General features: G+C 60.4%; 1 protein-coding gene across 1 annotated transcript; it reads left to right on the top strand.

The window, feature by feature from the left end:
* Positions 1-377: 377 nt before the first annotated feature.
* On the top strand, positions 378-23,320 carry SETD1B (SET domain containing 1B, histone lysine methyltransferase). Its single transcript, XM_037816787.1, has 16 exons — positions 378-575; positions 1,065-1,252; positions 1,503-1,601; positions 2,235-2,505; positions 4,541-4,653; positions 5,683-6,927; positions 10,101-10,925; positions 11,938-12,531; positions 12,624-12,714; positions 13,214-13,684; positions 14,868-16,112; positions 16,797-16,963; positions 18,422-18,553; positions 18,654-18,773; positions 18,845-18,982; positions 20,749-23,320. Exons 2-16 carry the CDS (start codon positions 1,079-1,081, stop codon positions 20,920-20,922), a joined length of 5,859 nt encoding a protein of 1,952 aa, XP_037672715.1. The 5' UTR covers positions 378-575; positions 1,065-1,078; the 3' UTR covers positions 20,923-23,320.
* Positions 23,321-26,721: the final 3,401 nt, after the last annotated feature.

Here is a 26,721-nt window from a genome sequence, read left to right as displayed (position 1 = left end):
GCCGGCCCTGGCAGTGTAGAAACAGTTTTGGAGGCCCGAGGCGCACGCCGCGGCTCCGAGGGCAGCCCCGGCCGCGGGAGGTAGAGCCTGGGGAGAACCCCCTCCCCCGCCAGCCAAGCCCCCCACCTAAGTCCCAGCAGAATAAATAAATTAAAAGGCCTTCCCCCCGGGGAGGGGGAGGCAGTGTGGGAGCGCGCGAGTGAGGGGTGGGGGGCCGCTGGGGCCCGGGGCTTTGGCGGCGCAGCTGCCGCCGCCGGGAGAGTGCCTGGGGAAGCAGCGAGGAAGGAGAGGGGAGGAGGAAGAGGAGGAGGAAGAGGAGGAGGGTGAGCGCTCGGGTCGGGCTCCTTAGCGGTGTATTGTGGGATGTGCGGCTACTGGGAGCCGAGCCTCCGCCGCCAGCCGCCTCCCGAGCAGCAGCAGCAGCAGCGGCGGCGGCGGCAGCAGCTCCGGCCCCGGCAGCCGCGGCGGCGGCGCACCCCCGTCCCGGCCCCCCGTCCGGCCGCCCCGGCCTCGGCTCCCGCGGGGGACACCATGTACTGGCTGGCGGCGCAGGGAGGCCGGCGCCCGGCGGGGATGTAAGCGCGGCCCGGGAAGGGGGAGGCCGCGGCCGGCAGCCGGGCGGCCCGAGCCCCCAGTCCCGGCCCGAGCGAGCGAGCGAGCGGGCGGGCGGGCGGGCGGGCGGCGCCAGGCCTGCCGCGAGCCCCGCGCCCGAGCCGGGCCCGAGCCAGCGAGCGAGCGCCACGCCGGGCGGCCGGGCGGGCACCATGGGCCGGAGCCCGCGTCCTCCGGGCGCCCCGGGCCGCGCCAGCCCGCACGGGGGGCCCCCGGGACCCCCTCGCTGCCGCCCCGAGACGGTGGCCGAGCGGGCGGGCGCTTAATTCTCCCGGAAGGTTTAGTCTGTCTCTTCATTCTTATTTTGGGGGGCGCAAGCGAGACAGCTCCTTTTGGGGCGCGCTGGTAAGGTGGGAGGGGGTGGGGGCTCGGTGATTTGATTATTTCGCGTGTGTGTGTAGAAGCGGCCGCCGCCGCCACGGCGGAGACGACAACAACTTGCTCGTTTTCAGGTTGGGTTAACGGCATGGAGAACAGTCACCCCCCCCACCACCACCACCAGCAGCCCCCGCCGCAGCCCGGCCCTTCGGGCGAGAGAAGGAACCACCATTGGAGAAGTTACAAGTTGATGATTGACCCGGCTCTGAAAAAGGGGCACCATAAACTGTACCGCTACGATGGGCAGCATTTCAGCTTGGCAGTGAGTAGCCGGCGCGCCTCCCCGCCCCCCCTAACCCGCAGCCGTGTCTGGGGACGGGGGCCCCGAGCGACCCTGGGATCCCCCTCCCGATCACCGGGCCAACTGTCAGCCACGTCCCCAGTCCCGGAGTTTGACAAGTGCCTGGAGAAGGGGGTCTGCCCCCTGCCCCTAGGGAGTGAGACCAGCCCTTCCATTCTCCAACGCCCCCCGCCCCCCCCCCCCCCACCGACCCCCGCTTCCTTCGCTACAGATGTCCAGCAACCGCCCGGTGGAAATTGTCGAAGATCCCCGGGTCGTCGGGATCTGGACCAAAAACAAGGAGCTGGAGCTATCGGTGCCCAAATTCAAGGTAGGACCCCTCCCCTTTGCCCCCGCGGCCCCTCTTCTCCCAGCCCCCTCCCAGAGTTCGAAAATAACGCCAATTCTGACCCAGCCCAGCCGGATTCGGAGTTCCCGCTGTCCCGGGCACGGGAGGTTTTGGCGGGGAAGAGGAGGTTGTTGCCGAGAGGGCTGTCCCCTCTGGGCTGCTGTAAACAGAATAACACTCGGGGAAACTGTAACCAGGGCGCCGATACAGTGTCCCGCCCGCCCGGCTGGGGGCTCGGGGTCTCCATCTGGCTCCTGCCAACTCAGGGACTCTGTCCCGGGACCCGCCCCCCTTCCCTGCCGGAGCCTTTCAGAGGTCAACTTCCTAGCCCAGGGGGTCGCCCCTGACCCGGGAGCTGGGAGAGGGGGCAGAATGGGGGGTGGGGAAAGAGAAACTGTTTCTTTTTCCCCTTTCCTTCCGAACCCTGAGGACTTCCACGTTCCAAACGATTTAATCCTCCGCTTCCCGGGCCCGCCCGCGTGCCTTTTTTTTTTTTGGAAAAAAAATTATTTTTTTACCCCTCATTGTTTTCAACGGGCGGGCGAGTGGGGAATGTTGTGTTTACCCCTCGGTTTCAGTGTTCTCCAAACTCCTTTACCCCTCCTCCCCTGCCAGATCGATGAGTTCTATGTGGGCCCGGTGCCTCCGAAGCAGGTGACATTTGCCAAGCTGAATGATAACATCCGTGAAAACTTCCTGAGGGACATGTGCAAGAAGTATGGGGAGGTGGAGGAGGTGGAGATTTTGTACAACCCCAAGACCAAGAAGCACTTGGGCATTGCCAAGGTGGTCTTTGCCACGGTCAGGGGCGCCAAGGAGGCTGTCCAGCACTTGCACAGCACTTCTGTCATGGGTAACATCATCCACGTGGAGCTGGACACAAAAGGTGAGTGGAGGCCGGCCGGGGCCTGCCCATGGGGAGGAGCTACCAGGAGGCCTGTCCGTGTGGCCCCTGCCCCTCCCAGGGACCCGGGCCTGCAGTGTCCCCCCAACCACAGCCTCGTTTATTTTTTTGTCCCCCCTGAGGATAGAGTCACGTGGAGCTAAATGTGTTGTCTGTTGCTAGGAGACAGGCTAGAATTTACCAAACGTGCCAGTCCTTGGCCGCTGTGCCCCTCGGGACCATCCGGAGGCTTCCCCATCAATGGCACCCGGGCGGGGCCCTCCCAGAGCCCTGGTGGCCTCGGTTTAGACAGTCCCCAGTGTTGCCGGCTGTGTTCGGGGAGGAGGCAGAGTTTGTTTATTTGTGGGGGCCCTGAGGAAGGCCACGAGGATGCCTTTAAATGAATAGAGCCCTCAACTAAGAGAGTCCTCTGAGGATCCAGGGTGTCCCCCCACCCCCACCCAGGCTGCCCCTTCCCCCTGGCTGTAGGAACCAATCTGGCCCAGGAGTGTCTTTTCATTGATAAGGTTCCCAGCAGCGCGGGGCGGGCCTCTCTGGGTACTCCGGGGCTGACACTGTGTCTTCCCTCCTCTCTCTTAAAGAGACAGCAGCACCTCCCCTGCACTGGAATCCCGCTCCGCTCTCCTTGGCTGTCTGAGGCAGGCGTGGGGAAAGCCATGCTGGGGAGGCCACACCTGCCACCCCCAGAGTCCGGGGAGGTCCTTCCTGGGTGCTGGCTGGAGGGGCTCAAGTAGTCGGTAGCATCCTCTAAAGTTTGCTTGTGGGCTCTCTAGGGAAGTTCCCCAGAGGTAGAGCTTAGAGAAACCTTCCAGCTGGAAGGTGAAAGGAAGTGCTGGGCTGCAGTGAGGGCCAGCCAGCCCTCTGGGCAGAGTACCTTGTCCCAGGGCTTGGGTGGGTGGCTTCCAGGGGGGACTTGGAGCACCTGGGTTTAGCACGCCCAACCCAAGACAGGAAAAGCAAAACCTTCCCTTCTTCCTTTCAATAATTAATAAACACTGACTGAGTCTCCAAGACCATGCTGGGTGTTGCAACGATCCCCACAGGCTCCTTTATCCCAAAAACATTTGCTGAGCCTGGTCCTAGTTCTGTATCTGCTCAGGGAACAAGGCCACAATTCCTTCACACCCCCACCCGGCTCCTTTCCCTAGTTTCTCAGTCTCCAGGAGGGGTACAGAGCCTTTGAACCCTCTGCACCCCCTCAGGTGGCTGTAGTCTGATTTCTCCCTGAGAATCAAATGTGGAGGTCCCTCCCCCGTCACATCCCCACATCTTAAAGAGCAGCCAGCTCTTATCAAAATTTCATTTCTGCAAAAAAAAAGAAGTAAAAAGGTCCTCAGAGACTGCCAACAAAAGTTTGTATTTCAAGAAAGAGACCAGTAAAGTGTAGCTCAAGGAATGCATCTCCTTTGCATATGTAAGCAGCTGCCTCGGAGGGCTCTATAAATATCAATAATCTGGGGCCCCTGGTCTATAAAGGCCTCTCCCAACTGGGGGTGGGGGTTACAGTACCAGGCTCAGTGGAACCACGCCCCCGGCAGGGGTTGTGATGTGAAGCCCAGTGGGGGTCCCCCCAGATGGGACCAGAGTGGAATCTGCAAGCTCTGCCGGCATCTGGCACAGATGGGTTAACAAGTTGTCACCTCTGTGTCACTGAGCTTTCCCTCCCCTTGCTGGAGAGGAGCCTCTCACTGTTGGGTGGGAAGACAAAAGAAGGGGGAGGCCAGACTTTCCTCGGGTGCCGTGGACCAGGTAATGAGAAAGGGGCCATGTGTTGGAGGTGACATTTCTGGACTGGAGGGAGTTCTGGCCCCACAAGGCATTAAACTGAATCTTGGGATCCAAAAAACCATGCAGGTTAGCAGCTTTGTTAAACAGACAGGAGGGGTGGGAACTTTCCCGGGCCTGGGGTGTCAGGTCTGAGGGGCCCACACGGATGCCAAGCAGGTTGGAGCCCTGTGGGGGCCGTCCCCTCCCGGAGCCTCGGTGAGTGCCCCTTGCCCTCCCCCCATTCCCACAGGGGAAACCCGCATGAGGTTCTACGAGCTGTTGGTCACGGGCCGCTACACACCCCAGACCCTCCCAGTGGGTGAGCTGGATGCCATCTCTCCGATTGTGAACGAGACCCTGCAGGTGGGTTTGTCACCATCACCGATCCCCATCACTGGCTCCTTGATATGCACCCCCCCCCATGTACTTCGCCATCTCCAGCTTGGAGACCAAGGCTCAGAGAGGAACACAAGCCTGACCACACTCACTCGCCTCAGGGTGGGAGGGCATGTGTCTGAAAGCCGTGTTTTCCCAGGATCTTCCCCGTGGCTTGCCTGGAATTGGTCCTGTTCTCTGTGGCTTCCAGCCCATGCGGGGCCTCTCCCCCCAGCCCTCCCTGGCATAGAGGCAGAACCCCCCACCCCAGGCCTGGTGCTTCCATGGTGATGCCAAACATTGTTGTGCCCAGGGTCCCAGCGTCTGCTGTCCTGTGCACTCCTCCACCCCTGCCCTCAGAAGGCAGAGTTCAGGGCCTCCTTCCAGAACAAGACTAATCCCTTCCTGAACCATTGCCTTGTAGGGCAGACACCTGGACAGCCCTCACGCAGGGGCTGGGGGGATAGGTTCTTATCCCATCTCCTCCCCAGCCTCGGCCCAGTCACCCTCAGGAGTAGTTTTTCCACAGTGAAAAGTCTTTGTTTGCTGGCTGGATGTTCATAAGGTGCTTTTACCATGCCATCCTATTTAAATCCTAAAATGTTAAGAGAGACAGTTAGAATTCCCGCTCTACAGGTAAGGAAGCCGAAGCCCTTGGCTGTCCCCCCTCACTCCCCAAACCATGGTTCTTTCTGCTGCTTCTGCTTGGAGAGTTCTGACAGCCTGAGATAGGAAGGAATTCCCAGCTCAAATCAAGATGTCAGTCTCCTCTTTTCTCAGTCTCTGGAATCACAAAAACTTTCGAGATTCCCTGAGGATAACTGGCTATCCCAAGATTAGAGAAAGATTATCACCATCCCAATTTCCTGCCTCAGTCACCCGCTTCCTCTCTCCCCATGCTGGTGTTCCAGAGCAGCCAGTTTGCTCTGAGCTCCCTAGCAGCCAGAGTGAGAAGGGAAAGCAGCCCTATTCCATTGCATGTTCCCCCAGTGATCTCACATCCCTCTCTGTCTCTAGCTGTCAGATGCCCTGAAACGGCTCAAGGATGGCAGCCTGTCTGCGGGCTGTGGCTCCGGCTCATCTTCTGTCACCCCCAATAGTGGTGGGACACCCTTCTCTCAGGACACAGCTTACTCCAGCTGCCGCCTGGACACACCCAACTCCTATGGACAAGGCACGCCGCTCACGCCTCGACTGGGCACCCCCTTCTCACAGGACTCCAGCTACTCCAGCCGCCAGCCCACACCCTCCTACCTCTTCAGCCAGGACCCCACAGTGACATTCAAGGCCCGGCGGCACGAGAGCAAGTTCACGGACGCCTACAACCGACGCCACGAGCACCATTATGTCCACAACTCGTCCTCCATCGTGATGGTGACAGGGGCCCCGGCTGCCTTCCGGGGCTCCTCGGACCTGCCATTTGGGGCAGTCGGCAGCAGCGGGGGTGGGGCCGGCCCCCCCTACAAGACCCAGCCCCAGGAGTCGGCCACGTTTGCCCATACTCCGCCACCTGCCCAGGCCACACCTGTTCCTACCCCAGGAGTCACGTTCAAGTCGGCTTTCTCTCCATACCAGACCCCTGCGCCCCCCTTCCCCCCACCCCCCGAGGAGCCCACTGCCACAGCCAGCTTTGGGGCGCGTGACAGTGGGGAGTTCCGGAGGGCACCCGCACTCCCACCCCTGCCTCCCACCGAGCCCCTGGCCAAGGAGAAGCCGGGCACCCCGCCCGGACCCCCGCCCCCCGACACCAACAGCATGGAGCTGGGAGGCCGGCCGACCTTTGGCTGGAGCCCCGAGCCCTGTGACAGCCCCGGCACACCCACACTGGAGTCGTCGCCCGCGGGGCCCGAGAAGCCCCACGACAGCCTGGACTCGCGCATCGAGATGCTGCTGAAGGAGCAGCGCACAAAGCTGCCCTTCCTGCGGGAGCAGGACTCGGACACGGAGCTGCAGATGGAGGGCAGCCCCATCTCCTCCTCCTCCTCCCAGCTCTCCCCGCTGGCCCCCTTCGGCGCCAACTCCCAGCTGGGCTTCCGGGGCCCCACGCCACCCTCCTCGCGCCCCTCCAGCACTGGCCTGGAGGACATCAGCCCCACGCCGCTGCCCGACTCAGATGAGGATGATGAGCTTGACCTGAGCTTGGGGCCCCGGCCCCCACCTGAGCCAGGCCCCCCAGATCCTACTGGTCATCTGGGCCAGACAGCCAAGGTGGTCTTGGAGCTGGTCGGAGACAGGACCCCAACCTCTGAGAAGATGGATGAGGTACCACCATGTCTGTCTGTCTGTCTGGGATTGGTTTTCTTTCTGTGTTCCCTCCTCTCTTGAAACGTTCAGGATAACTAGCCAAGAGGACTAGAGAAGTGAAATAACAGATTGAATGTAGAGAATAGAGGAGGATGCCAAAAGCACCAGGGGTTGTGATTGAGCAGCTGGTTTGGCTCTGAGCTCCCTGGCAGCCGTGGAGAGAAGAGCCACATGGGCTAGTTCTGTTGCTCTCCTTGTTAGGCAAAGAGTTAGGCTTTTCCTAGGGATAAATTCTGACTTGAAGTTCTTTGGTAGGAGTTTGCTGAGACCCTGGAAAGTTAAGTCTCCCTTCTCTGTTAGTTGGCTTGGAGGTGATCAGGCCTGGTTCTGCCACCCAGGCAGATTAGGAGGGGGATTGGTCGGTGCAGTCTGCAGGAGTATACCAGGTGGGAGCTCTAGAGCAGCCTCCTAGAGCCAGGCAAGGAGGGCACTGGTTTCCCTTCTTCTCCCAGTGGCTGTAAGGGTTATGGGCCAGGTCGAGGTGAGAGCTGCAGCTGGAAGCAGGGGAAGTTTACTACCTCATCTGGTATCTCGTTGCCCAAACCTCCAGCCTCAGGAAGCTCCACCAAGGGTTGCAGGGCTGGGGGTGGGGGTGGCTGCCTCATGCCACCTTCCCTCACCCCGCCCCACCCCAGCCTAAGCACTTGCCCTGGCCCCTGAATGACTTGGGCTGGAGCCTGTGTGGCCCCGTGGGCATGAACAGCCCGGGGCTGGGAAAGCTCTGTGCCCTGTGAGCGACGAGGAGGAGGGTCCCCCTCCCGGGCCCTTTGATTCGCCTGGCTTGGCTGCCTCGGGGAGGAACAGGGAGGAACTTGTCCTGCCCAGAGGGGGCCACAGGTGGCTAGGGTTCCAGGGGGCCTCCCGGCAATTCTGGGGAAGTGGTTTCTGGTGCCAAGGGGTCCAGGCAGGGGGAGTTAACAGGTGTCAGAGGTGGGAGCTGTTGACACCCCCCCCATGTGTTCCTCTGTCCTTCCCTCTCGGCCTTCTGGGGTGGGTGGAATGGCGTTTTTCCATGATGACCAGCTGGTCCAGGGCTGGGAAGCCCAGAGTAGCTGGAGGGAATGGGCTCCCACCACATCACAGTGGGGACGGGGAGACTGAGGCCCACACAGCTGGGGTGAGAGATGCCCCAGGACTGAAGCCCTGAGAGTCTCTGGCCTGGGCCTTGGGAGCCCTCTGCTGGCGGCCGGGGGAGCAGCGCCTGCGCTCCTGAGGGCGGAGCCCGGAGCCGAGGGGAGCACCCAGGCTGGGTGGGGGGCTCGGCGAGCAGCACGGGGGGCTGGCAGGGGTGGGTCAGATTTCCTTTCGTCACGGAGGCCTGGGGTAGGGGGGGTAAGTTCAGGCTCCTGTCCTTGCGCCTGGTCCCAGCTCTGCCACTTACTGCTTCTGTGATCTGGGGAAGGAACTTTCCCTCTCTGTGTCTCAGTTTCGTCACCTGTCAAATGGGGCGGTGAGAGCACGTGCCGCGCGCTGATGTCCCAGCCTGAGTGTGGGGCAGCGCCGGCGGGTGACTGGCGGGTGACTGGCGGGTGACGGCCGGGCGCTGGGCGCGGGAGGGCGGGGCCGGGCTCCGGGGATTGGCTGGCTGCGGGCGGGCCCGGTTAACCCTCTGTGCGCTGCAGCCGCCTGGCTCGCGCTGGCCGGAACTGAGCTCCTGCAGTTCTCTCCGGAAAGTGCCTCCTTCTGAGCCTCGCACTGAGAAGGAGAAGGAGAGTGGGGGCAGGGGAGGACCTGGCAAGAGTGCAGAGCTCTCTGCTGCCCTGGATTTGGGCGTCTCTCTCTTCTCTGCCCCACTTTCCCTTGGAGGCCTCCTTGACCTGTAGGGCTCCCCTCCGCCCTGGCAGCCCCCACAGACTCTGCTCCGCAGCCCTCCGGGGCCTCCCTGTTTCCTGCCACCCACGGAGGCTCCACCTCCCTCGGCTGATCACTGGGCCTGAGTAGTCAGGGGCAGGGCCTGAGCCACCTTCCTGGTGGTGACGACAGAGCTCGGGGCTGGGCCGTCCCTCCTTGAACCACCCTCCTCTGTGCCGGCTCCACCTCCACGGCAGGGAACCCCCGCGCTGTCCTGCCTCCATGGGCTTCCAGGCTCTGCCCATCGCCCCCTGCCTCCTTCCGTGTTCACCCTCCCCGCTGTCCCTGTCCCCCCTCCCTGGGCAGGCCACCTGGGCCAAGTCCCAGCCCGACTCCTGCCAGGCTGTGCTTCCCGGGCCAGTGGCTTAAGCTCTCTGGGTGTGTTTCCTTGGCTGTCAGGAGGACCAGAGTAGAGCCCCCTTGTAAGGTTATCCAGCGGATTGCAAATGAGACAGGCAGCTCAGCAGCCCTGGGCTCCATCCGCAGCATAAAGCACCCAGTCACTGTAATAGGTGGAAATGGTGATGCAGTAAAAATGAGAACCACACCTACCTGTGAGCCCTCAGCACTGCTAAAGCCACCTGCTCACTGCCACCTTCCCTGCAAGGCCCACATTGCCACAGAGAGGGAGGACAGGAGGGCGGGAAGAGCACAGGCTGCGGAGCTCCATCTCTTATTGGCTGTGTGGCCTTGGGCAGGTTACTTAGGCTCTCTGTGTCCCAATTTCCTCATCTGTAAAAAAGGAGGCGCTGGACTCTGCTGAGTCCTTCTGAGGGTTGATACCTGTAACATTCTCCAATACTTTTCCATACAAATGGGAGCAGAATCTATTTCTCTCTGCCAATCCCACCCTGCATCCCTACTTCATTTTTGCCCACGGCATACCGTGTACTTCACAAATCCTTTCTGGTTACCCTCCATCTCTTCCCTCTGAAAGGTCAGCTCTATGAAAGGAATGTTTTTGCCTGTCTTAGGCAGTGCTGTGTCCCCAGCATCTAGAACAGTGCCTGCACACAGCAGGTGGAGGTGGATGTTTATTGAATGACTTAATGAATCCTCAGGATAACCCCACAAAGCAGGTACAAGGCAAATGGGAAACCGAGGCTCAGAGAGGTTAAGTGGCTGGGAAGCGACGGAACCAGGATCCGCACCTCAGAGCCCACGTGGCTCGTCCCTGTGCCCACAGCGATGCTTCCCCAACTGCAGATGTTCTGAAGGGTACAACGGGGCCCATGTGGCTGCCAGCCTGCCCTTCACCCCCCTGCCCGCTCTCCCCACAGAGCCAGCCGTCCTCGGGCGAGGACATGGAGATCTCAGACGACGAGATGCCCTCGGCCCCCATCGCCAGCGCTGACTGCCCCAAGCCCATGGTGGTGACCCCAGGGGCCACGGCTGTGGCGGCCTCCTCCGTTCTGGCCCCGACCCTGCCCCTGCCCCCGCCTCCCGGCTTCCCACCACTGCCCCCACCCCCACCGCCACCCCCACCGCAGCCCGGCTTCCCCATGCCCCCACCTCTTCCACCACCACCGCCTCCCCCACCCCCAGCCCACCCTGCCGTGACAGTGCCGCCACCACCCCTGCCAGCGCCACCCGGCGTCCCGCCCCCGCCCATCCTGCCGCCGCTGCCGCCCTTCCCGCCTGGGCTGTTTCCCGTGATGCAGGTGGACATGAGCCACGTGCTGGGCGGCCAGTGGGGCGGCATGCCCATGTCCTTCCAGATGCAAACACAGATGCTGAGCCGGCTGATGACGGGCCAGGGCGCGTGCCCCTGCCCCCCCTTCATGGCCGCCGCGGCCGCCGCCGCCTCTGCGGGGCTGCAGTTCGTCAACCTGCCGCCCTACCGGGGCCCCTTCTCCCTGGGCAGCAGCGGCCCAGGCCGTGGACAGCCCTGGCCGCCCCTGCCCAAGTTTGACCCGTCGGTGCCGCCGCCAGGCTACGTGCCTCGCCAGGAGGACCCGCACAAGGTCACCGTGGACGGCGTGCTGCTGGTGGTGCTCAAGGAGCTCAAGGCCATCATGAAGCGCGACCTGAACCGCAAGATGGTGGAGGTGGTGGCCTTCCGGGCCTTCGACGAGTGGTGGGACAAGAAGGAGCGGATGGCCAAGGTGGGTGGGGCGGCCGGGCGCCTCCCCTCCCCGAGGACCTGGCGGTAGAAACGTGCCGTCTACACCCCAGGGCGGAAGCTGCAGGTGCACCAGCCCTAGCGCTTGGGAGAGCATTTGCTAGCCACTAGACAAGTGTAGCTTATTTACATTTAAATTAATTAACATGAACAAAAGCTAAAATTTTGGTTCCTGAGTTGCACTAGCCACGTTGCAAGTGCTCAGAGCAAATAATATGTCTTATTATTTGCTTTTTCTTCATCTTGTAAATTACCTATAACCGTTTTCTCTGTATAATCCTCTCCTGTAATATTTTTAACCCACGCAGTCCCCACCCTCAACCCCCGACCCCCACCAGGACCCACATTGGGAGATGCTTGCAGGCGACTGACAGCCTCAGCTTCCCATCTGGGTGGTCGGGTAATGACACCTCTCTGAGCAGTCTCAGGCGAACCAGAGGAAATTGCTGATGTTCAGCTGTTTACGGTTCAACCGAGTCGTCCCAACCCCTCTGGGTCAGCAGTAGTCCCAGCGAACCACGGCTGTTCCCTTTGTAACGTAAATAAAAAGAGCCTGTGACCGCTTGAAACAGAGCATTTTTCAGGGGCAGCCCCTGAGTGTGCAGTGAAATCCATTTAGTTGGTGCTGTTTTTTAAGACATCCGAACAGGATCAGGTAGAGATCGAGTAGGAAAGTGAAAAGATTATTTTGTGAAACTTTTGTTACAACTGTGTAGCTGTATGTTGGCAGCGTGTTTCTTTAGGATTCCAGACTGCAGCCTGTGAAAGTGGCTGTTCTCAGGACGGGAGCTGGAACTGCCCCATTTTGGGGTAGGGGGGTGGATTGAGGGTCAGTGAGGCCAAGCGGAGTGCTGGGAGCAGCCTGTGATGGGCACGTGGGGCGTCTGCGCACAGTGACCCACGGTGGCTTTCCCTTGAGAGGCAGGCAGGCATGGGAGGTGCCGGGGGCAGCCCCAGGCCCCACGGTGACCGTCCCGTCCCCGGCCACTCCCCAGGCCTCGCTGACCCCCGTGAAGTCAGGCGAGCACAAGGATGAGGACCGGCCGAAGCCCAAGGACCGCATCGCCTCGTGCCTGCTGGAGTCGTGGGGCAAGGGCGAGGGCCTGGGCTACGAGGGCCTGGGCCTGGGCATCGGGCTGCGCGGGGCCATCCGCCTGCCCTCCTTCAAGGTCAAGAGGAAGGAGCCGCCGGACACGGCCTCGTCGGGCGACCAGAAGCGGCTGCGGCCCTCCACGTCCGTGGACGAGGAGGACGAAGAGTCCGAGCGGGAGCGGGAGCGGGACATGGCGGACGCCCCCTGCGAGGTCGCCAAGCGGGACACCAAGGGCGTGGGTGTGCGGCGGCGGCCGGCGCGGCCCCTGGAGCTGGACAGCGGAGGGGAGGAGGACGACAAGGAGTCGCTGTCCGTGTCCTCGTCAGCATCCTCGTCCTCGGGCTCCTCGGCGACCTCGCCCTCGTCCTCGGCCTCCGGCAAGGAGGAGGAGCAGGAGAGCACCGAGGAGGAGGAAGAGGAGGGGGAGGAGGAGGAGGACGGAGAGGAAGGCCCCAGGAGCCAGGTCTCCTCCTCCACCTCGTCCACGTCAGAGAAGGTGCAGTTGGGGTGCGGAGGCCGGGCCGGGGTGGGGCACGTGGGGGCCGGGCCCTGTGCTCAGCTGGCCCCCACCCCATCCCTCGCCCCCAGGACAGTGAAGACGACCGACTGGGGTCTGAGAACGACGAAGACTCGGCCCCGTCTGAGACGAGCGAGAAGGAAGAACTGGACTCGGACGGAGGTGAGTGCGGGGCCTGGCAGCCCAGACCTGCCCAGGGGTCCCCCTGTCCTAGGAGCACAGGGGATGGACAGCGCTCGGGAATGCTTTTTGGCGTGAAATATCTCGATTTTGAGATTTTAATTCCCTGACGCACACACAACGTGTCGTGGGACTCCATTTATAAGAAATGTCCGGCGTTGGCTGATCCAGAGAGGCCGAGAGCAGTGGGGGGGGTTGCCGGGGCTGAGGGTCTGTGGAGGGGCTGCCAGAGTGGGAGGCGCCTTTGGGGGGTGAACATGTTTTGCCCTCGATGGAGGTGGCGTTTGCACAGCCCTGCGTGTGCCCCAGCCGCCACCGAACTGTTCGCTCTACAAGGGCTGACTGTGTGGGGTGTGAATTCCACGGACTGCTTGCATGCGCACCCGAGGGCCACCAGTCGGAGACGTTGGGTAAAGCACCGGCAGGCGTCGGGACACCCCAGGCCGCGCGACAACCCTTGCCCCGTGTGTGTCCCGTGCAGAGGCCGCCGCCAGCCCTGCCACCTCCGAGGCCGCGGCCGGGTCGTCCAGCGAGAGCGCCGAGTCCTCTGGGCTTGAGTCGAGCTCCGAGTCCGAGTCCGAGTCCTCGGAGGATGAAGACGAGGCGGTGGCGGAGGAGGAGGAGGAGGAAGATGAGGAGTGTGTGGTCCCTCCTGCCCCGGAGGCCTTCCAGGAGGAGCTGGGAGAGGCGCCGGCAGCCAGGGGGGCACCTGCAGCATCAGCCCTGGGCCCGGAAGAGGAGGTGGATGTCGAGGTGGAGGACCAGGCCGCCGAGGAGCGCTCCCCCTCGCGGGAGGAGGCCCCCCTGCCTGTGGGCGTCGAGGCACCACCGGGTGGCCAGGAGCCCCCTGAGGAGCTGGGCCCGAGCCAGGGCGGGGCCACGTCGCTGTCTCCGGAGCCCCCTGCCAGGGAGATGGAGGCCCGGCCCCCGTCACCCACCGAGCGCACTCCAGGTAAGGCCTCCAGCTCCCGGGAGGGCGGCAGGGACCGGGATGTCCTCATTGGCAGAAGGAGCCCAGGCTCCTGGGGTAAATCCCTCTCGAGCCTCAGTGTCCCCATCTGTCAAGTGGGACCAAGGCTTAGTGCCTCCCCTGTGGGGTTGCACACTGGATGGGCTACGAGGCCACACGAGCGCCACATGCTCGACGAGCACCAAAAGGGAACCGCCGCTGTGACCGGCCCTCAGTGCCAGGGGCTCATCCCTGGACCGTTGGCACCGGGTGATGCCACTGGGGTGGGGGGGGGGCTGTGGTCACCCCTGCATGCTCCACTGTCTCGGTGGAGCCTCGTGGAGTGTACAAAGGAAACAGCTCTAGTGGAACCATCCAGGAGAACTTTCCGTGATGATGGGAACGGCCCAGACCTGCCCCGTCCAGCACAGGAGCCACAGCCCCACGTGGCTACCAAGCCCTTGAAATGCGGCGACCGCCCCCAAGGAGCCGAGCATGCAGTGTTTAATTTTAATTAACTTGGCTACTTGGTATTTAAGTTAAAGAGCCCCATGTGGCTAGCATGGACTTCTAAGAAGTCCTTCAGAAAAGAAACCTACTGTATCTTGCTTAATTCCATGTTATTTGGCCACGGAGCCACAGGACATTGGCTGTTAAGTACATGCGGTGACCCTGGTCCTGTTTTGGTTGCTGACGAAACAGCAGATCAAACAGACCAACATACCTGCCCTCGTGCAGCTCACCTTCTGGGGCAGGTGGAGAGCTGGTGATAGATAAGTTAGAGAGTATATGACCATGGTGAGAAGTGCTAGGAGAGAAACTTTAAAGACTGGCAAGTCTTGCAGAAAAGAGACATTGAATTTTATTTGGCCACAGAACTCATTTTTCTTGGACCCGCTCTCCCCTGTGCCTAGGAGCGTGGCTCTGAGGGGCAGTTTCAAAGGCTAGCACCCTTGTGCTTTTTGTCTTTGATTTATTCAGCCATCATCTGTCGTGCACCTGCTGCGGGCCTGACCCCGTGCTGGCCACTGAGCGAGGTGGTGTGGCTGAGACGGGTGGTCCCCTGCAGCTAGGCAGCCCGGGCCCTCAGGGGCTCGTGAGTTGGCCAGTTATCAGGCTCAGAGCAGGGCAGGGATAGATGTCTGGATGCAATCAATGATGGTCTGATTTTCTCCCGTCTCTGCAGAGGGTGATCTAGAAGCGGAGCCCCAGCCCCCTACGATGCTGTCCTTGCCCCTGCAGCCTCCACTGCCGCCCCCCCGGCCGCCCAGCCCGCCGCTGGAGCCCGAGACCCCCGTACCCCCACATCCTCCTGTCCCTCTGGAGCCTGCCCCCGAGGACCAGCCCCCACGTACCCCAGGCCTCTGTGGCAGCCTGGCCAAGTCACAGAGCACAGAGACGGTGCCGGCCACGCCGGGCGGGGAGCCCCTGTTGTCGGCAGGCAGCAGCAACCTGTCTCTGAGTCCCCCGCACGTGCCCAGCAGCCCCTTCTCCTACCCTTCCCAGTCCCCCAGCCTGAGCAGTGGGGGCCTCCCGCGGACACCTGGCCGGGACTTCAGCTTCACACCCACCTTCCCCGAGCCCAGCGGGCCCCTGCTCCTGCCCGTGTGCCCCCTCGCAGCGGGTCGGCGCGATGAGCGGGCCGGGCCCCTGCCCTCCCCGGTGCTCCTGGAGGCGGGCCTGCCTCTCCCGCTGCCCCTGCCTCTGCCCCTGCCCCTGGCACTGCCTGTCCCCGTCCTGCGGGCCCAGGCCCGGTCCCCTGCCCAGCTGCCCCCCCTGCTGCCGGCCCCCCTGGCCCCCTGCCCACCCCCCATCAAGAGGAAGCCGGGCCGGCCCCGGCGCTCCCCGCCGGCCGTGCTCTCCCTGGATGGGCCCTTGGGCCGGCCACCAGGGCCTGCCCTGGGCAGGGATCTTCTCCTCCTGCCAGGCCAGCCACAGACCCCCATCTTCCCCAGCACCCATGACCCCCGGGCTGTGACGCTGGACTTCCGGAACGCGGGGATCCCAGCGCCCCCACCACCCCTGCCCCCCCAGCCGCCCCCGCCCCCGCCCCCACCCCCCATCGAGCCTGCCAAGCTGCCATTCAAGGAGCTGGAGAACCAGTGGCCCTCAGAGGCCATGCCCCCGGGCTCCCGCGGGCGCAACGAGGCCACCGAGGAGGACATGGAGCTGGCCAAGGTGCGGGGACCGTGGCGCCGGCCGCCCAAGAAGCGCCACGAGGACCTGGTGGCGGCCTCGCCCGAGCTCTCTCCTCCTCAGCCCCTCTTCCGGCCGCGCTCAGAGTTCGAGGAGATGACCATCCTGTATGACATCTGGAACGGTGGCATCGATGAGGAGGACATCCGCTTCCTCTGCATCACCTACGAGAGGCTGCTGCAGCAGGACAACGGCATGGACTGGCTCAACGACACGCTCTGGGTCTACCACCCCTATATCCTGCTGGGCAGGTGCGGGTGGGGGTTCCAGGCCTCAGGGGCACAGGGAGTCCGCCCCCACCTCTGGGGCCTCTGTCCCGGACGGTAGCAGCTCCACAGCAACCCTGAACACAGGCCAGTCGCTGGCCCGTCTCGCCCCCAGGAGTCGGTGGGCTCCAGGCCCAGTACGGTGGCTCAGCCACATGGCACAACAGCCAGCAAGACGCGCTGAGGCTCTTGCCACCCTCCCTTGTCCATTGCCACTTTCAGAGCCCCCCCGGGCCTAGTGACACCGGTGCAATTGCGATCCCTGTTTCCCATATGTGAAAACTAAGGCTCAGAGAGGCAGTGGGATTGTAGTCACACAGCCACTAAGTGTCAGAACCGGGATTTGAACCCAGGGCCCTTAACCACATACCATCCTGACACAGCCTGAGGTGGAAGTTCTGTTATCCCCATCTTGCCAAACTAATTTATCATTCCCTTGATTTGGGTCAGGAACCCTGCTCAGCACCCTAAGCCTGTTCAGCCATTCAGCTGGGAATCATCATCCCATTTGCAAATGGGGAAACCGAGGCAAGAGGTGGTTAAGGAGCAGAGTCAGGAGAACTGACAGCGCTGCGGGTCAGGGGGAGGGGTGAGCCTCATGTGGCCCAGGGGGGCCTCTCCGAGTGTCCTCGTGGCCCTTGACCCAGGCCCACCCACCAGCCTCTCTTCAGCCAAGAAGAAGAAGCGGGAGGACGGCATCCGTGAGCACGTGACGGGCTGTGCCCGCAGTGAGGGCTTCTACACCATCGACAAGAAAGACAAGCTCAGATACCTCAACAGCAGCCGGGCCAGCACCGACGAGCCGCCTGCAGACACCCAGGTACGTCCTCTTCGCCACAGGGCCCGGAGGGTTTGAATCAGGGACACGAGCGTCGTGGTGTTTCTAAAGGGCCTCTCCATTCCTTTTTCAAATTCAGGGAAGGTGTATCGGGCAGGTGTTGTGTACCAGGCACTGTCCTGGAACCTAGCAGTGAACCAAACAAAATCCTTTTCCTCCTGGGGCTTCTATTTTAGTGGAGGATAGGAAATAACCAAGTGAACAGATAAACATAATTCGAGAAGGAAATGATTTGGGGGGGGGGAACGACGCAGGGGGGGCGGTTAGAAACTGAGTGGGAGGGGCCGGCAGGGCTCGGGCAGGTCCCGTTTGAAGCAGACCTCGATGCGGGCCGGAGCGAGCCAGCGGTAACTGGAGTGGCGGCAGAAAGGTGGAGAAGGATTTCCACGCAGGGTTAAACAAAAGGGGAGAGGCTCATCCAGTCCACAGAGGTGCAAAGGCCCCGAGGCAGAGAGGAGCTCAGCCCTGGGGGAACAAAAGGTCCCTGGAGCCAGAGTGGGCCCTGGGGCTGCGGTGACAGGGCCCATCGGATCTGCATCCTGCCTTGGAGGGCAAGTCCCGGGAGGGTTTTGGGAGGGAGGGCGGAGCGACCTGTGCGGTCGTAGCTGGGCTTGCAGGAGGCAGAGTGCTGCGGCAGCCGCCCTCGTCCTGGCCGGGCGTGGGGTGGGCCGGACTAGGGGTCAGCGACGGGAGAGGCGGAGGGATTTGAAAGAGCGTCAGGGGTGGGCAGGATGCAGGGCTGGACTGGGCGTAGGGAGACAAGGGAAGCGAGGGGCGCACCCGTTTCTGGCCTGGGGACTGGACAGCAGCAGGCCCTGAGGGGGAGAGGAGGCTGGTGCCTTCACTTTGGGGGAACTTGAGTTTTGGGGTTTGTGAACATCCAGTGAGAGGGGTCTGGCTGGCAGCTAGGTATGTAGGTCCAGAGCTTTGGGGTGGTGATGTCAGGTCTGGGGGCCTCAGGGCAGGCCTCGTGGGATGGAGAGGGTCACTGAAGGCCCAGGGAGGGTGGGGAGGGGGAGGAGAGACGACTGGGATGCGCCGAGGCTCATGGACAGGGTGGGAGGGTGGGAGAAGGCAAGGGCACGGGGGTCCGAATGTGGTGAGAGAATCGGCAGTGAGGGGCTGGGTCTTCCCGCCAAGAAGTGGGGACACGTCAAGGGAACCCTGAATTATTCTCTGCGATACGGAGGAACTTGAGTGCGCAGACACTGCTGGCAGGAGGAGGCAGGGAAGGGGTGGTGGCCGCTGAGGACGGCAGCCCGGGTGAGCCGGAGCACGAACCCAGGGCAGAGGGGCAGAGGGGCCCAGGACTTTGTGGGACAGGTGTGCCAAGTATGCATCGGGTTCCCGATGTTCTGGGAGCCCCTGGACCCTGCACGCTGGCCCTCTCCAAGCAGCTACATCCATCCTCTCAGTTTTCCCATCCATCCATCCCTGCAGGGCATGAGCATCCCTGCACAACCACACGCCTCCACGCGGGCTGGCTCAGAGCGACGCTCAGAGCAGCGCCGCCTCCTGTCCTCCTTCACTGGCAGCTGCGACAGTGACCTGCTCAAGTTCAACCAGCTCAAGGTGGGACCGGGCCCCCAGGGGCACCGGGGCGGCAGCAGGGCACATGTCGGGGCATGTGTCAGGGCTCACCCACCCCTCATCATCTCCCGCCTCCCCTCAGTTTCGGAAGAAGAAGCTCAAATTCTGCAAGAGCCACATCCACGACTGGGGCCTGTTCGCCATGGAGCCCATTGCAGCCGATGAGATGGTCATCGAGTACGTGGGCCAGAACATCCGCCAGGTAGGCCCGGGCACAGGGAGCCAGGTGGGCAGCACCCACCCCGCCGAGGCTCAGACCCTCTCCCCGGCCAGGTGATCGCGGACATGCGGGAGAAGCGCTACGAGGACGAGGGCATTGGCAGCAGCTACATGTTCCGGGTGGACCACGACACCATCATTGATGCCACCAAGTGTGGCAACTTCGCACGCTTCATCAACCACAGCTGCAACGTGAGTGCCGCCGGGGCCGCCGGGTCAGGGGTGGCGGGGAGCCGCTCCTCGGCACTCGTTTCCTCTTCTGCAAAATGGGCACAGGGAGGCCCTGGTTCCAGGACTGGTTTTGCTTCATTAGCTGATAGTTAAGGAGCTCCTTCTCTGTTGCGGGGAGGTCACAGTCAGTGCTGTCCAATAGAACTTTCTGCAGGGACAGAAATGCTCCGCATCCACCCTGTGCAGGGATGCAGCCACCAGCTGTGGGAGGCCATGAGCCCTTGAAACACGGCCAGTGTGGCCGAGGAGCTGAGGTCTTGGTGTTGAATTTTAGTTAAGCGGCAGCAGCCCCTTGTGGCCAGTGGTGACCGTATTGGGGGGTGCCGGTCTATGGGGGAGGCGGGCACGGATAACAGAGACAATGAGCACGCACTGTGCGATGGGCCGCAGGGAGGCTCATTCCAGGGCCAGCACCACCAGCTCTGGGCTTGACCCCGGGAAACACTGTAGGTGAGTTAAATGTCCCTGTGCCTCAGTTTCCTCATCTGCACAGCGGGCAATGACAGTCTGTCCTCGTGGGCTGTCAGGCCTGTGGGCCCCGGGTGCATGCTGACAACAGCCAGCTCTTGGTAGGTGTTAACTGGCCCGATTATGACCTGATCCAGAGCAGCTGGTAAAGACAAAGGTGGGATGAGGGACCAGAGGAGCCACCAGGTGAAGTAACTAGTGGGACAAGCAGTCTAGTCAGGGCAACTGCATGGTCAAAGGCCCTGGGGCAGGGGGAGACAGCATTTTTGAGGGACAGCAAGGGGGGCAGTATAGCTAGAGCAGGGAGCAGGGCCAGGGATGGGAGGATGAGGTTGGCAGGGGGCTGGCCCCATGGCCTCCTCAGCCCAGCTGAGGAGCTGACAGGTTCCATGGGCGGCCTCGGAAGGTTGTGAGCTGGTGGGGTGGGGGTGGAGGGGGCACAGAGTCGCCTCTCCTCCAGGAAGGGTTTTCCTGCCACTGGATCAGGAGTAGGTTTTATCAGGGTGAGTTGCAGCAGGGGCTGCTGCAGTCCAGCGAGTGGTGATGGGGCTTGATTGTGGTGGAAGCCGTGGAGGTGGGGAAACACGGACAGATGGACAGATCCCTGGGAGACAGAACCCCCTGGGCTTGATGGTGGCTGGATGTGGCATTACTGGAGGAGGAGGTGGCAGGCGGGTGCTCCTGCCTGGGGCCCGGCCTCCCGGGGGTAACGGTCCCAGGGCATCATGGGCCGAGGTTTGATCTCACTCAGTCACAGGGATCTCCCAGAGCTGCAAGAGGGATTTATGGGCTGAATTTATGGGTCTAGAGCAGGGATCAGCAAACTTTTTCCAGAAACGTTTTTGTCTTTGTGAGCCAGGTGGTCTTGGTCACAACTGCTCAACAGACAATATATTGATGAGTGGGCATGGCCCTTTGCCAATAAAACTTTATTTACGGAAGCAGGCTGCCCACTGGGGGAGGCTGTCATTTGCTGACCCCCGGTGTGGAGTCCAGAAGTGAAGCCTGGGCTGGAAATACCCACTTGGCTGGCCTCTGCCGCCTGGCTGGAAACAGAAGCCCCGGGAAACGCCTTATCATTGTCATCGTTATTTAATAATCGGAGGCAAAGGGTCCTTGTCATGCAGATGGGGAAACTGAGGCCTGAGCCAGTGACATCACAGGGCAAGTCGGCCAGGCCTCGAGCACCCCCAGGAGGGTTTTGGGGGGGAGGGTGCTGGGTCTTCGCTCACCTGCCCCCCTCCCCGCTTCGCCCACAGCCGAATTGCTATGCCAAGGTGATCACAGTGGAGTCACAGAAGAAGATCGTCATCTACTCCAAGCAGCACATCAGCGTCAACGAGGAGATCACCTACGACTACAAGTTCCCCATCGAGGACGTCAAGATCCCCTGCCTCTGCGGCTCCGAGAACTGCCGGGGGACCCTCAACTAGACTCGGGCCCGCGGTGCCAAAGGCGAGGACTCCAGCCGCTGCCGGGCCCCCCGGGGCACGTCCGCCCCCATTCAGGTGCTGTCCCTCCGCCCGCGGCCACGCCGGGCCTGGCGCCCCAACACTACCCCGGCACCCAGCAGCTCCTGCCCCCGCAGCGGGAAAGGGCTCTTCTGTCTTTCGGTCCACGTCTCTCTCACCTAGAACAGTTCCTTTCCGGATTTTTGTTCAACTCCAGCGCGAACTTCTCTCCTGTCCTCGTGGCTCTCTCTGTCTCCCTGTCTCCCAGTGGGTCTGTCTGTCTCTCTTCTCGCTGCGCCCCTCCCGATCTGTTCTCCTTCCCCACCTTTATCCTCAGCTCCTTCCCAGGAATGCTGCTACATTGTTTTGTCCTCTCTTCGTTTTCTTCTTCACCGTGAGAAAAGACATTTTAACCGTTGAAATGTGAAGGCAGAATCACAGAGAGGGGACCCCGTGGGGAGCGTGCGCGGAGGGAAGAGGCAGGGGCCGGGCCGGCGGCCGGGACCCGGGAGCACTGAGTGCCCTAAAGGCCCGGCCCGCCGCCCCGGAACCAGCGAGAGGACCCCACACCTCCCCTGACCTCCCCCCCGGGCAGTTCCGTCCCCGGCCGTTGTGGGGTGCCGTTTCCCGGAGCAGGCTCGGGGTGCAGCCAAGCCGGTACCAGGCGGGAACCTCCTTTCTGGGCTCCCCCGGCCTCACCCCCACCTCCCCCCAGATCTGGGGTTCAATGTTTACTTTTTCATTCGAATGCCAGCAAGGAGGGGGCAGCCCAGAGGGCCCAGCAGGCACGGGGGGCACTGGGGAGGATCGCGTCCGCCCGCCCCTGACCTGGCCGTCACCTTGGACCCAGGAGGGGCTCCGGCGGGGGGGCAGCCGGGTCCTGGGACCGCGCAGGTGGCGATTCTCTCACGTTATAAGCTTGGCCTGCTCACGCCAGCCCACGCCCCGTCCCACCCAGTCCCACACCCCAACAAGGCCAGAGGATATTTATTTTCGGAGCGAGCAGGTTATTTCTCCCAGAGAAAGGAAAATCTGGAAAAGATTTAAAAACTCAGATCTAAGTCTTCGACAGTTTTCTTTTTCTTTTATAGTTTACCCCTTTTTATCCCACCCCCTATCCTGTTCAGGGTTTCTTTCCATGGGTTGTGTTTTTTTTTTCTTCTTGTGCGTGTATAAAATCAAAACGAAGGGAAAAAAAATAGACTTTTGAAGTTCAGAACCAACTTCTGTATATAGGCCGCCACCAAGGACTTTTTTTCTCGGGAACATTGTTTCTTGTAGAAACACGTGGGAAAACTTTTTTGCTTATTTCTTTGTACTTCCCAAAACCATACACACACACACACACACACACACACACACACACACAAGCAAGTCCCCTATACCCCAGAAAGCAGAGCAGGCATATAAATAATTTATGGAAAGTGACTTTCGGCCGGAGTGGCTCTCCCCAAGAGGAGGGCTCCACGTGGGAGCCGCCCACCTGCCCTGGCAGCGGCCCCGCTCTGCTATCTCAGCTTGTGTCAAGCTTGTTATCATGTAAATTCTGTACAAAGAATTGTTATTTTTCTCTTTTTTGTCGTTGGTGGTTTTGGGGTGTGTGTGTGTGTGTGTGTGTGTGTGTGTGTGTGTGTGTGCTTTCTTTGATTTTTTTTCACCCTCCGCCCTCTGTGTTTGAGACGGTGACCCCCCAGCCCGATTTCAAGGTCGATGATATCGGCGGCCTGGGGACACAGAGCAGGTGCCCGGGCACAGTGGCAACCTTCTCTTCCCGCTTGAGGTTTTTCTGCCTAATTGTGCAACAGAGGAAATATTTATTTTTCACATGCGGAAATGTGTAGTTTGCAGAGATGGCTGATTTAAGTTGCTTATACAGCCCCCAGGAGGCTGTCTCATTCTGTCCCTGCCACCCCTCCCCAGCCCCCCACAAAAAAGAATGGGCGGGTGGGGGGTGGAGAAACTGGGGGGCAGAGGCCCCGGCCTCACCTCCTCGTCTCACCTTCTGGCTCTTCGGTGACCTTGGCCGGACTTGACTGAAAGCCAGGAAACACCCCCACTCCACCATGAAATGGTTTGCAATAATTCGGAAATGTGTTAGCTCATTTTTCTTTCAATTCTTTTGTTTTCATTGGGGTTTCTGCATTTTTTTTTCTTCCCCCCAGCCCCCCCCCCCGCAAAGAAGAGAAACGATAAGTTTTAGGGATGTTTGTGCATAGAGACTCTGTCATCCGTCTGTAACTTGTTTTGAGGAGAAGTATTTCCATTGTGGGCGTGTCTTGCTGTAAATATTTGTTCATATTTTTGTGAATTCAATACTATGTACCATTGTATTATAGTAACTTTTATAAAGCAAACCATAAATATACTGACTTTTCTTACAGATCCGCCGTCTCTCTTGCTCTCCTCTCTCCCTCTTTCTCATTCTTTTCTTCTGCTGGGGGCACCCCCTGTGCACGGGAAGGAGAGGTGCCCAGGCTCAGGGGACGGGGTGCCAAAAGAGTAAGATGCCTTGTGGTCTGCTCAGACCAGCAGTTCTTAAAGTGACAGGCAGTTTAAGAAGATTAAGATTCTGTGGATGGAGCCAAGACACACCCACTAGCTCTGAAGTTTTCCTTGTAGACTTTCTGAGAGCGTAGGTCTCTAAGAACACTGTTCTGGGGCTGCAGTTAAGGAAACTTGGGTATTACCAAAAGAACTTGGAAAACTGGTTTCTGAAAAAAGTGTCTGGCGATTATGGAGACATTCCTCCTGTCTGCATTTGGGGAGGGGACAGGGCTGGTAAAATAGTCACAAATTGGGAAGGATGAAATGTAGTCAGCGCTTGTGGCATCCCAGAGGTATTATGTCCCTGGTGTCACCACTGCCTGGTCCAGGGGGGGTTGGCTGAAGGGCCCACGAGAACTTTGTTAGGCCGGTGTCCACTTTATCGCTGAGAAGAACAGACGAAACCTCAGCAAAGAGCAGCCTGACTGAAAAGAGGCTCTACCTCCCCTCTTACTAAAGAAACACAAATTATATCAATTAGACCATGATGCCCTGTCCCCCGTCAAGTTGGGAGATACCCAAAGTCGGTGAGCATGGTGGGGGAGGGGGTGACGCTCAGGCACCGTCAGTGGGAGTGTAAACTGCTGCAACTTTTTAGGAGGAAACAGTAGATATTATCTCTCAGTGCTCAAAGTGTACATAAAATTCTTGGTCCAGCAGTCCCGCACTCAGGAACTGTGGGGGCGACTGTACCCAAAGGTGTGCTTTGCAGTTTCTGACAGAGATGAAGGCAGACTGAACCTCCATTAGTGGTGGCCGGGTTTGGGCATTGTGCATCCAGACACCCAAACGCTACCATGGTTGGGTTCGTGGGAATGAAAAACAAACTGAGAATGAGACAGAGCCAGGACAGAAGGTGGAGGCGGCTCCTGGCCTTTAATTCCTTCACCCACCACTCCTTGATCTCCCACTGGGTGCCAGGCGCTCCTCTCGGCCCTCGGGGTCCTGGAGAGAATAAAGCACTCCTTGTCTTCATGGAGGTGGGGAGATGAGACAGTAAATACGAGGAATAAATGCCATAGGAAGGAAGGAGTAAAATAGCTAACAGAAGGGGGGGTGGTCATGAAATTTTACAAGGGGTTGTCAGGGAAGACATCACTGAACTGACATTTGAACACCTAGGAAGTAAGAAAGTCAGCCATGGGGGTACTTGAGGGGGAGTCCTCAGGCAGAATGAACAGCCAGTGCAAAGGCCCTGAGGCAGGAGCCTGCCTGGCATATTTGAGCAACAGCAGGGAGGCTGGCGTGGCTGCGGCTGAGCAAGCAAGGGGGGTAGTTGAAGGAAATGAGGTCCGAGAGGGGCATGAGGGGTCTTGGAGGGCAATCCAAGGTGTCCAGCCCGAGGCACACAGAGGAAACACATCCAAATCTGCCCTCTGGAACCTGCTCCTCCTGCCATATTTTCAATGTCGGTCAATGGCACTTGTATCCCTGTCCCCACCTGCCACTGGCTGCCACAGGTCACCTGAGCCCAAACCCCAGGCAATCCCAGACTTCTCCCTCTGCCTCTCCTCCCACACCCACCAAGTCTGTTGGTTCCCCTTCTGCAGACCTGTCGCCTCTCCCTCTGCCCCGTCCTCCATCCCACAGGAACAGCCCTTCCTTTATTGGTTCTGCTGTGGGGGCTCCAGAAGGGGAGCCCCAAGGCAAGACATCTGCATAGAGAGGGCAGGTGGGGGTACCAGGCCCTAAGCAGGGTTGGACAAGAGCCCTTTACCAGACGTCTCTCCAAAAACAAGCACACACAGCTAGATAACACTATCTCTGAGCCAGCCACCATTTTAAACATCTATGATACTAGCTCACGACAGCGCTAAGAGGCAGGTAAACCCATTTTGCAGACGAGAAAACTGAGGGACTGAGGGACCAAGTAGCTTGCCCAAGTTCCCCCAGCCCACCAGCAGCTGATCCAGGCTGTGAACCCAGGCGGTCAGGCTCCCTGGTCTCTGCTCCACTCCCTGCCCCAGCTACCGGGACACCCACCGCTCAGCACAGCTGGTTGGTGCTGCTCAGGAAGGCAGGTCCAGAGGGGTCAGATTGTTCCAAGAAATACCAGAATCTTAGAATTTGTATGTGAAATATCCCAATTTTCTGAAATGTTGACTCACATCTGTTTAAACCTTGCAGATAAAATTAAATACACCTGTGAGCCAGATTTGGCCCAGGGGTCACCCGTTTGTAGTCTCTGGGATTACAGAAGTCCCCTCTCGTTTCATCAGCCATGGGAGGAGGATATTTTTAACAGAGAGGCTTGGGGCCTGCTGTTGCCTCTCTCAGCTCTCTAAAGCTCTTTCCCTTTGTGAAATCCCATGATCCCAGAAGCCCTGCCTCCTAGAAACTGAACAATCTCTCCAATTACCCCACTCCAACTCAGATTTTTCTTACATAGAGATCTGCCTGCTCCTGGTTCTGAGTTGACACACCGGCATCACAAGCAGGAGTCCCAATTTGGCCTCACCTCCTCTTCCCTAGTTCTAAAGAACAAACTTCTTTCCAAAGTTTTAGGACCTCCTCTTCCAACTGCTGTTTCTTTTGCAAGGGTCACTCACACTTGAGTATGAATTAGTCTCTTTCCAGAAGGAGTCTTCATTGGAAGGGGTTGGGGTACAGCTGCATTGGGGTGGGGCATTAGTGACCGACACCCAGAGTGGAGGGCAGGAGCTGAGAGCTCCCATTCCTCCTGCTGTCTCCCTCAGACCAGGAGAGAGGAACCGGCTGAGGGGTGCCACGGTCCCGCACCTGCTGAACAAGAGGCCGCGCCCGCAGTGCCTTGGCTGACACTCTCTCCTCTCATTTGTCCAAAGGTTTAGGAACTGTGTAGCAAAGCTGGAAACAGCTCATCCTTAGACGCCGTAAAGCTTTCAGACAAGATGTTGGCCAACTGGATGCCACCTCGTAGCCTCCATGCTCTTCCTAGGCGTCTCTCCCCAGATTTTCCCACGGGTGGCTCTCAGATGTCTCCTCCCCAGAGGGGCCTTCCCTCAGGGGAAAACACCTCTGCTTTATTCTCAGGTCTGTCTTTCTCCTAGAGGGCAAGCCCTCTGTGCCCCCTGGTTCCAGAGTTCCCCCCACCCGCGCGGTCTCACTTCGCAAAGCGCTCCCGCCCCGCGCCTTCTTGGCCCCGCTGCCTTCCGAACCCCTAACCCGGACGCCCCCCGCAGTGCGGCCGCCCTGGCTGCCCCCTGGTGGCGAAAGCGCGTCACTGCTCCACGACTGGCACAAACACCAGACACGGCC

This window comes from Choloepus didactylus, chromosome 23 (genome assembly GCF_015220235.1).
Source record: "Choloepus didactylus isolate mChoDid1 chromosome 23, mChoDid1.pri, whole genome shotgun sequence".
NCBI classification, from domain to species: Eukaryota; Metazoa; Chordata; class Mammalia; order Pilosa; family Megalonychidae; genus Choloepus; species Choloepus didactylus.
Note: the sequence above shows the minus strand (reverse complement) of the source record. Positions and strands in the feature narration are given on the sequence as shown.